Source organism: Halichondria panicea, chromosome 12, assembly GCF_963675165.1.
Source record: "Halichondria panicea chromosome 12, odHalPani1.1, whole genome shotgun sequence".
NCBI classification, from domain to species: domain Eukaryota; kingdom Metazoa; phylum Porifera; class Demospongiae; order Suberitida; family Halichondriidae; genus Halichondria; species Halichondria panicea.
Window position 1 is genome coordinate 4539251 of NC_087388.1, and position 10888 is coordinate 4550138.

General features: G+C 40.4%; 1 protein-coding gene across 4 annotated transcripts; it reads right to left on the reverse strand.

The window, feature by feature from the left end:
- Nucleotides 1-2153: 2153 nt before the first annotated feature.
- LOC135345267 (TNF receptor-associated factor 4-like) lies at nucleotides 2154-10110 on the reverse strand. Of its 4 annotated transcripts, none has more exons than XM_064542685.1 (7): nucleotides 9774-10110; nucleotides 6236-6343; nucleotides 4620-4774; nucleotides 4067-4463; nucleotides 3752-4021; nucleotides 2487-2906; nucleotides 2154-2441 (listed from the first exon to the last, which is right to left on the reverse strand). In XM_064542685.1, coding segments are annotated over exons 3-6 (795 nt in total). In that variant the 5' UTR covers nucleotides 4747-4774; nucleotides 6236-6343; nucleotides 9774-10110; the 3' UTR covers nucleotides 2154-2441; nucleotides 2487-2905. The 4 variants fall into 4 exon arrangements, with proteins under 4 accessions (XP_064398755.1, XP_064398754.1, XP_064398753.1 ...); XM_064542684.1 differs by having other exon boundaries at nucleotides 4620-4805; XM_064542683.1 differs by lacking the exons at nucleotides 6236-6343; nucleotides 9774-10110 and having other exon boundaries at nucleotides 4620-6224.
- Nucleotides 10111-10888: the final 778 nt, after the last annotated feature.

The following is a 10888-nucleotide window of genomic DNA, read 5'->3' on the forward strand; positions in this document are numbered from 1 at the left end:
CACACACCATGCAGTTACATTAATATAATATAATATATAATTATTATGTCATAATTATGACATGTGTAATGTGTGTACGTACTTTCCAGTATAAATAAAACGCAATGCTTGTTATTAATTTTTGCATTCAAGCAAGCATAATCACTACTGAATTTCATTGGTAAAATAATCATGCAGACACATGAAAAAAACCATTGCTGCTGCATGCATTGCATAACAATAATATAGGCTACGTAATTTAATTAATACTGTGTGTATAATTATGATGTATATATAGCTAGTATATCCTAATAAAAATTATTGTACTAAGGTTGCACTAACAGCTGCTGGAATTGTAATTATTTGCTGTTCAATGCTATAAAACTGTATACATGAAAGGAAAAACCATAGGCATTTAGCACATCGTTAATGTTATAGAGCATTATAATTGTAGTAATTTCTTCACTGAGGTCATAGGCTCCGTTGTTCTTAATAATTGTCAGAGGGTAGCCTGACAGAGGGTCAATCGTGACATAGTGATGAGCGTCTTCAGTGAGCGGGGGTTCACAGTCACATTCTGCATTAATATTATATCAAATCAACATATAAAAGGTGCTCAGTAAAGCATTCATCCCATGCGTTGATATTAAACGAAGACGATTAACATTATGGAATGATCATGAATCTAAGCAACAATTAGATTTTTGTCGTCTTCGAAGATTGCCTACAAGTTTCACCTATTATTATAAGTAGCCTATTATTTTCAACCACTGTCTCATTAGCAGTTAAAACAGTCCATGAAAGCTAGTGTCTAGTTCGCTTAAACAGCTCATTTTTGAGTCCACACACACAAACCGACACACCAATCACTCTACGCCTGGTTGCGCACGCACGAGGTAATTTTAGTACACGTCACTATAATTATAAGACTGATAATTATGTATGATTATATACATTTACACCTCATAATCACAATTTGTATTGATCCTTTAAACATTATAAAGTATACACACTTACTGAGCTGCTTCGCCTCTTGAATGGTGTTTAGTAGCACCATATTGAGCTCTGTGTAGCCAGAAATGAATGTCAGTAACTTGTCCACAATCGCAGACAGTTGGGAAAAGTTGGCCTCTCTTCTGGGTCTTCTCTCCAACACTTTCGCATCACATCATCATAACTGTATAATGTGTGAGAATAATTATGGTAGGATGTATACGGTCAACACGATCAAATGAGCGCATTGCAGCCAGCTCTATGCATGCAATCTATATACCTACCCTCCCAACCAACGACATAGCACTATAATTATATAGGAGGGGGTGGGCTTGAATACAGTGCTCAATGCAACTGCTATATAGTAATTAATACAAGCAGATAATTAAGTTCTCAACACAGAGTGTATATACACATGTATATAATTATTATAATGACGGTATAATTATGCGATCAGAGGCCACTCTTGTATAAAAGCCGCTCTCAAATTAGTAGCTTTTTTGCTAGCAAAATGAAACATATAATTATAGTATAGCCGCTTTCATATAGCCTCAGTGAACTTTGACTCTAACATTTCTGCACTGTATAGCAGCCATATTAATACTATAGCAGCTAGCTACAAGTAGCTATAGGTAGCAGCTTGTTAGTGCTTCATGAAGACTTTCTCATGGCAGAGTTCGAGTTTATGCAGGTAAGAACTTTTGATGACAAACTTGAATTAGCTGGGGCTAATAAACGCCTCTCTTGAACAATATGGCCTCTCTCGAATTGTAGCCTCCTCTGCCAACATTTAGTAGCCACATGCAGCCTCTGATCAAGCATATAGTATTACGGTATATGCTCAAAACTTTGTTAGTATAACCATGCAAGGCTTAATTATTTCATTGCTCCAATGCCAATTATAGGCGTGGGCCATGCATGCAATAAATATGGCGATAATGCACTGGAATATGGTTTCCACCCACAGTGTTCTTTTATATTATTGTGCATGTACATGTAAAAGCTGCATGTAGTCTAGTATATATAGTATAGTGCCACACATCGATCAGTATAATTATATAATAGCACTGGAATGCTTTATATTTAGCGGTCGGTTAAAACATGCAGATATAAGAAAAACTGAAACTTATTAACGAGTGCAGTATTGCCATCCACAGGTAATATTTCCTCTTGAGTCCTCCTGTATAAAGATGCAATTTTGATGATTGAACAGCTATATAGACTATAAGTATAAACTACCTATTAGACACAATACCCAATTGCAAGATATGTTCATGCATAGCAATTGACACAGTCTTCCTCCGAGAGTTCAGATAGAAACAGACGAACACAATCATCAGCACACATATGACTATAACAACCCCTCCAAAAACACTCGGGATGATGATCTCCAGTGGAAGTCCAGCCGCAGAAACTGTGTAAGTCAGTCGCTGGTCTAATATTTGAGCAATGTTGCTCCCAATTTTCACCTGAAGAGGATATATAGTAACACAATTAAATGTACAATAACTAACTTGTATGGTGGCTGGGTTATCCCCTCCCGGGGGCTGCAAGGGGGCGGTACAGATGACTTTACTCCCTCTCAAGCTGCCAGGTGCCTTGATACACTCCTCCCCTCCTATACTATCACTCGTATCTCACTGGTCTCCACTGAGTCGAGATCATACGGTAACAATAGGGTCACTATGCTGGCTATAGCACTATTGTACCGCAATGCCTATGAGGGTCTTCTCTGTGCCACTGATGACCTCTTGAGAACTCTCTAGTCTAAAGTTAGATGGATCTGATTGGACGCTGATAGGGAGGCATGCTTGTGTAATGAGTGGAACACCATCAGACATCAGGGCATAGTCCAATGGGATCAGTGAGGTTGTTGTCAGACTAGGAGTCAAGCATGTGATGGTTGTATTGTCCACAACACTGCAGTTGCTCCTCTGCAGGGGAGAACACATAGCGTTTACCACTAGTTGGGCGGAGCCCAACCACGACTATCAAAAAGAGTGGTTGAGTATCATTATTTGTTTCACTGGTACTTTTCATGTGTAGGCAGAGTGAATATTGTGAAAGAGGCACAGCCAGCAAAAATACGTATCGTGTAGAGAATATAAGTGCGAAACTTTCGAGGCGCTAGCTGTTTTCAATGGTTAGCAATCCTCATGAAGATTACATAGCTAATGGCAGATGCAACGTGCATTGACATACCGTATAGCGTGAAATGTATTCAACGCGAAATGACAGTTAAGTGCCTCAGTGAATATTTATATAATTATAAGACTTACCCTAAGGCGCCTTTTCAAAGACCAGGGAAGGCACACATAATATTATAAGCACACCAAATTGGTAGCTGTAGTGGAACAAAAACATGCATAGTACTGATACCCAACCATACCCTTCGCGTTGGTTGGACTCTGCCCAACTATGGTGATACAGTGTTTTCAAAGGAACAATTGTTAAGGAATTAGTCAATTGAATGTTCAACATAATTATGTAACGACATATATATAGTATGGTGGGTTTTTGCTCTGCTAAAATTTCTAGTACCATAATTATTACTGGAATATTTTGCGGATGAGCCAAATCAGCAGAAAAGTTGACCCTTTTGCGATCTAACTATTGCGTTCTGGCAAGAATCGTGTGTATTATAATTTAGGTTTTGCGATTTTACTGTTGCGAATTGATCAACTCTCGCAAACTTCGCTATGTTTGATGCTGTATGCACAAAGCTTGCGGCCCTCGAAAATGTCCCGGGCCGCTATATTCGGTATAGTTGCTGGCTCACCAGAGGAGCCCCCATTGGCTGGTAGACCTCCAACACACAGGCTGTTGTACCACGTCCAAGTGCACTCCAGTGAAGTTAAGTATGCATGATGCCACACTGGGTATGGTGTTACTAGGAGACATGGCAGTCACATTGGGATTGTTTTGATAATTGAAGACTACTCTTGGATTGCTGACTCTGGCAGCATCAATTGTTACCACTACCACTAATGCGTCGGAGGCGAGGTTTGCTGCTGAGGTCTTGCAACGAATCTCTTCAGACTGGATAGATCTGCAGGGAAACGTTTGAAGACTGTCAATATATACAGTCACTTACAGTATGCTGCAGATGTAACTTGACCCGCTGACCTCTAGAGAGACTCCAGTATCCTCCTGGTTGCCTACGTCCAGCCCAGTTCCTATCACAGCCACTGTGGTTCCCCCGGTCATAGGTCCAAAGGTCGGAGTAACACTGTTGACGATAGAATCCACTGCAATGAAGGAGCCGGCGCTTACGATGGCTACTCTAGAACCAATGGTCAGAGAAATCTCTTTGAGTCCTCCAGTTATGAAGTTAGTGGTCTCACAGACAAACTGGTGCCATGGTATATAACTAATGTTGAGGGGAGTGCAGGCCACACCTCCTAATGTTAGGGCAGAATTCCGAATGTCGGCAAAGGTCCCTCCAAATTCAATGCCCATCACAGTGATTGCAGTGCCACCCTCAACTGGTCCTGTGGGTGTATAAAATACACTCTAGGTTTGTATCGATCCCCACATAGCTATAAAATAAAAGGCTTTAAAAAACATGATAGACACTTCAAATGCACGTCAATACTGTGATCGTCAATGATAGTGATATTAGAGGTATACGCTCACTGAATTCTTACCTGACATTGGAGTGAATGAGTTGATGACAGGGGGAGGAGGATTTCCCCCCTCAGTAAAATTGTTGGAGCACTCTTGCATCACCTCACAACTATCCTCACACCACCCACATCTGAACTCTGACCCCATTCTGGCCGCAATACATTCTAAATATCCACTGACAAAATCACTACAATTATACAATTTCACTGTGTGTGTGTGTGTGTGTGTGTGTGTGTGTGTGTGTGTGTGTGTGTGTGTGTGTGTGTGTGTGTGTGTGTGACTTGATCGGGAGACCACAAGATGGGTCCCCCGTACAAGTGGGGGACCCATCTCGTTCTTAGAGGGTATTGTGTGTTTAAACGTTCCTATAAAATGGCTTAGTACAGTGTGGATTGTAAGTTGTGAAACAGCTTGGAGATGATTAAATACCATGCAGGGTGTATATTACTAAATGTGAATGCTGCTACGATTGGAGTGACTTATTAATATACCAGAAAGGATTACATCATAACTTTGTACCTAATTAAATTTAAAAATGCTCCGGCCAGCTCTTATATGCAAGATTTCCCCACTCTTCGAAAAGAGCTTGTTGCCACTGGGTTAGACAACTGTGAACCGTCAACCCGACTGGCGAACCAGTCCCGTGCATAGCACGTTGTGTGTTTGAGAATGGTATATACAGAAGTATAGGGGGTGGGATCGAGCTTTCCGACACATAATTACTGACTCAGCCTAAAACTTAGAAACAGCTCAAAGTTATAAATGCAATCCAATCTGTATCTAGGTTATTTTGCATATAGTCTATCACAGTGTGTCTACATTATTTTGGGAAGCTCTTCAGTAATAGTTAAGGGACTATAGAAAAAAAAAGGAAACAAAAGAACAAACAGCACAAAACCATACTGGTAGAAAAAAAGCAATCAGATGCCCGACCTTGAGAGTCGAGAATGATGGGTTAAAGAGTCTTTAACGGTGCACTAACCCTCCCCACTCATCTGTTGCATTCAGAACGACTAGTATACTCAATAATTATTGTAAGCTACTCACTTGGGGCCATGCTGATTGTAAGCTATATTCACATTTGAGGTAATGCTGACATAAAGTATAGAACTTATCTTAGACTTGATATTGGCTGCTGTAATACTTCAACTTAGCTTGTGCATGGCTGTGTACTTGTGTAAACTAAATCTGACCGACTTTGAGGGAGGCTTAATTTATAAGGTACATGCAGGCCTGTATTGTCTGGGCCAGGTTTTGTGGTGGTAGTATCTGATAATGGGGACGGGTATTCTATGTGGTTCTTCTATATAGGTGGCAAGAACAATCATGCTCATTAATCTCTAATTTTGAATTAGCACAAGGCATTAGTCAAAATAAATAGATAGTAGTGTGTGTGTGTGTGTGTGTGTGTGTGTGTGTGTGTGCATGTGTGTGCGTGTGTGTGTGCGTGTGTCTGGAGTGGGGCCGATGCAATTATGAATTATCTGTAAGTACGTTGTTTAGACTATTGAATGTGTTCTGCACGTGAAAAGCTAACCTTTGCGTTCTGGTAAGGATTGTGATGTCATACAAGTATATTTGGAAACGTGCATCGAAATGACACCATTAATTTTATTTGACAGATATATAATATTACCTGAGATTTGTTGCATATAGTGTTGCTCAGTGTGTGGTTGACTTCATTGCCCGTCCAGGTTACCATGACAACCAAATGGGAACTGCCAACCCCAGCGGGAAGTGTGAACTGTACACAGAATCGTCAGCTAGTATGTCCATATGCATTACTTAATCAGGCATAATCATATAAGTATACTTGATCAGAGGCCAAATTAACTGAAGCCGCTCTCAGAGAACATTTCACCATAGATTGAAGAGTTAGCTCTTCAATCTATGATTTCACAGAGCAAGTGCTGAAGGTGTGCTATTTGATTTGTATGACACATTGTGACAGTGTAGACTAGCACATTATATACGTGCATGGATGTTTCGCAATCCCAGAAATGGAAAATGTGAATGTAGTAGCATTCCATATCACTCTGCATGTACTAGCTAGACAGCTATATTATATACCGTATAGCGCGAGGCACTTATATTTCGTGGATTGGCCTCTAAAAGCTATTTCGTTGCACAATGTCTGCGGAATGACTGCTTACCGGAAGCCACGCCTTTAAATCTTTGCATGTTATAGCAGGTAATTCTAATTAAAGACAATTTTTGCGGACTTAATTTTCGTGTAGGATTCTAACCCACGAAATCCGCGAAAATTACACCCCTCGAACATTTCGCGCTATACAGCTATGCAGTATGTGATGTTGAAATCAGTTACGTACAGTGGAACTTCCGATTGCGAATAGTATATAGTGAAGACACGTACTTTGGGATATTTTGGGGGTGGAAGCACTCTTCTGTTTACAACGCAAAAGACAAAGAACTAAAAGAAGTACAAAAAAAGAATGATTTACATACATGCATGTAAATGTTCTAGAGCTATAATAGCTAAAATAAGTAACACAAAATGTAACACAAAACAATGAGGTAATATCACCGATATCTATCTATATATACATGTCAGTATACATGTATAAAAATATCAACTTGGTTTTATAGTAGGTCAGGTACAGTAGACACTATTAAAGTCTTTACTGCACTCCAACCACGGCTTGTGCTCGGGTAAATCAACTAACACTCGAAATACTAGAGCATCGTTCTTAAGGTACTGGCAATTTTTATCGGTCGTATAGTCAAGCTTTGAGTGCGCTATATATTTTCGAATACCCCATCCTGTGTTGATTGCACCGTCTACAACTCTCTGATTGTGGTCTGCTGGGACCGTTATAATCAATTGATAATGGTTCTTATCTTCTAGTTGATTGAGTAGCTCAATTGTAAGCGTTCCAAGAAGTGGCCATATTAGGATATCGTCATACTTTCCTTTTTCAATATACGCGTATACTGAGACATGTGAACCTTTACCGTCTCCATCACCATTCGAAAGGACACTTATGCTCATTTTGTAACCTTTAGAATAGAATGATGGACGATAAGTTGAGTCATTTTTCCTTTTTGTACTAAACGTTGGTACCATGAATGTGAATCCTTTGTTATTTATCGATTTAGCCACATTTTGCTTTAGTTTTAAGACAGTGTCAATTGTAGCCTTCAAATGGAGTTGGTTATTTTCTTCGTGTGTCTTGAGATCTTTACGAAGTATTTTCTCTTCACACCCAACATCAGCATATTTGCACGGAATTTTTGTGTAGTCACATATGTCAGAATGGCTAGAGGCATTGCTACGGGGAAATCGTTTGTGACAATCTTCGTTCGGACAATCGACGCTCACCCCGGGACAAGTATCAAGATGTTTACCAACCCTCTCTTCATATTCACCTGATTCCTGACAATGTGGGCACTTGAATAATCGCCGGGGACATTTGCTAGTGAGATGGTCTTCAAGATTCTGTTGACGAATGTTGGTTATCTTTTCCCCTTCGGTTTCCATACATCCATTGGGACATTGTACTAGCTTGTAGTCACATGACTGGAGGTGCTCTTCCATTAACTGAAGCTCGTCGATCCACTGGCAACCACTGTCCACGTTTGTGCACTTTACTTTCAGTGCTTTGATCTCTCGAGTACCTGCGTGCATGTAGTTGACATTTCATGTGTCTATATAATCTAGATCTAAAACAGTACGTCATGCAATACAGTCTTTAATAGCAGGGCCGTAAGAAGATTTTTTAGGTGGGGGGGCAGAAAAAAGGAATAGACCCTTTCCTTGCGACGCAGGGGGGGTCTGGGAGGGGAAATTCCCCCTCTCGTCTCGCCAGAGGCGAACTTTTTAAATTTGTATGTTCTCAGAGATAAACAGGAGAAAGATACATAATGCATGTGAGAGCTATAGCAAAATAGTTTATTTGACGTGTGTTAGTGGAAGCAAAGTCACGAGCAACTGCTGCAAAGTCAAGCGAATCAGTTAGCAACTTGTGTATATAAAGTAAGAACAGACGCTGGGGATTCATCGAGCTTCGTAAGAAGAGGTCTTAGTTCGCCTACCTTCTTCATCATGGGCAGGCTGAGGTATACTGAAGAGAAAAAAGAACGAATACTCCTTGTGCCACAGTGAGCTCTAGCTATACAGTGCATCCAGTCTAGTAGTATACCAAAAATGCGTGAGTATAGTTGTACTTAAATATCTTATGATTGCTAAGAAAACCTGCTGATACCATTGTGTAGGCGAATGAATAAGCTACAACATATCCAAAGTTGTTTCCATGACAACGTAAGGTGGTGGGTTTGTGGTGATTAATAAAACAGTACCCAATTGTTATAGTGGGTAATCGGTTATATAGGGAGAGAAAAGGCTAACGGTTTCCGGCTAAGGTTTGGAACTTTGTCACTTAAATATCTTATGATCCGCAGTGCTCAAAATTGCTAGTTTTTAGTGCCGTTTCGGTTAGGGAGAGATTTGAAGAAAATCTTACGGCTAAGGTCTAAAAATTACACGGAGTAAGCTTGAATAAAATTAATTGTCTGACTTTTGATAAGAAAATTTTTTCCAAATATACTTTAGTTCTGGAGATAATTGATGTTACGTACATTTTGCATTGCTGGGTAGCTCAGAGGCATCAAGAGAATCTACGTTTTCTCAAGCAAACTGAGTTACGAGTTGGGGCCTAGAATCAGAGAAGTCCAGCAGCCTGCTTGAAACGTAATTTGAAGGCATTCAATCATCCTGAAGTTGCCCTGGGTCACTGTAATCGTGCTGCAGCACAACTGGAAACTCCCCAGGCCCTTGTGAAGCAGCTCTCTATGTGTATCTTTTGTGTACTCACTCTGTGCACTTTCTGTGTACAAATTTCGATTACTGATTAGTATAAAATATTAAAAATATTATTTTATAAATATTATTGCCGACCACAAATACAATGAAAGTTTGACGCATGCGCAGACAACTAGTACCAGGCCTAGTTGTTCGCCTAACCGTTATAAAAGCGAAAACTCGGCCTGGAATCGAGGCTAAAGTGTTATCTGCTGACTCTGCAGAGGAGCCCCACCCCATTTCACTGTCTGAAAACCGGGGGGCTCTGACCCCCTGGTTTTCAGAGTGGGGGGTGGGCAGTTGCCCCCCCAGCCCTGGCCCTATAGTATGTGATGTTCTTAGCGTTTTTTCTTACTCTTTTTGTCATTGAAGCTATTCCCAGCAATCCTGCATTGAGGGCACTTGTCAGATCTTTTCTTGTGCTCAGAGAGACAGAGTGTGCAGTAGACTCTCCCACAGCAGTCCATTTGTTGAGGGTCTTTGGCCACAAGTGTGCAAATCAGACATATCAAAGAATCTGGAGGCTCACTTGCAAATTGTAGATCATAGCCACCTAGTTGTAGAGCCATTTCTTTGTTGGCACTAGTCTATAGCTTTATTCTGGTAACCTTTATCGGCATGCACACAGTGCTTTATTCTCAAGGCTATCTATGGTTTATTAAAAGTCACATGACATGATTCTGTATTTAATTATTGCTCACTCCTCACTCTCACAAACCTGGCAGTGTGTTTGCTTCAATGCCTGTCAGTGTGTTCTATAAGCCATGACACAAGTTAATAAACACACCCTCTCAGACTAGATCGGCATCATATATATACCCCACTGTCTCCGGACCATGCAGAGCCTCGATTAGTACCTGCTCACTACCTATATATAGCCGACATTTCAGCCTAAGCTCGTAAGACTACGAGGCCATGATAAACTAAGAACTGAGTCTAAGTATAACACTGATCTGAGCACAGGTCCAGGTCCAACAACGACGGTGCATGTGCATAATGATTAGTAGATCTATATACCTTGTATAAGAGTTTGAATTTATCTGGTAAATAATGCACTACTAGATCTAGCTAGAATATACGAATGACTTCTGAGGACCAGTCTGTGTCTGTTTACAGGTTATTCGACCAAAGATTGTGTTTGCATTGGTCAAATCCATTATGTAAGTCTAGCGAGTGAGGTTGACGGTTGAACGGTATTATCATCCATAACAAATGCAAAGCATACATGCAGCTACTTAAACAACAGTGAATTAAAGTGAAGGGATTACACAACAAATACAATTCAGTAATACATATACTGTTATCGTCCATGTATATATACATTCATGCAACATGTCACACTTAGAATGTGTGCATGAGGATGATGCTCGAGGTTATACGTGCATGACGCATGAGCGTATACGTAGCGAACGTATTTACTCAACTGAGAGCATTAATTATTGCATCATTCAAGTGCACCAGCAAACACGT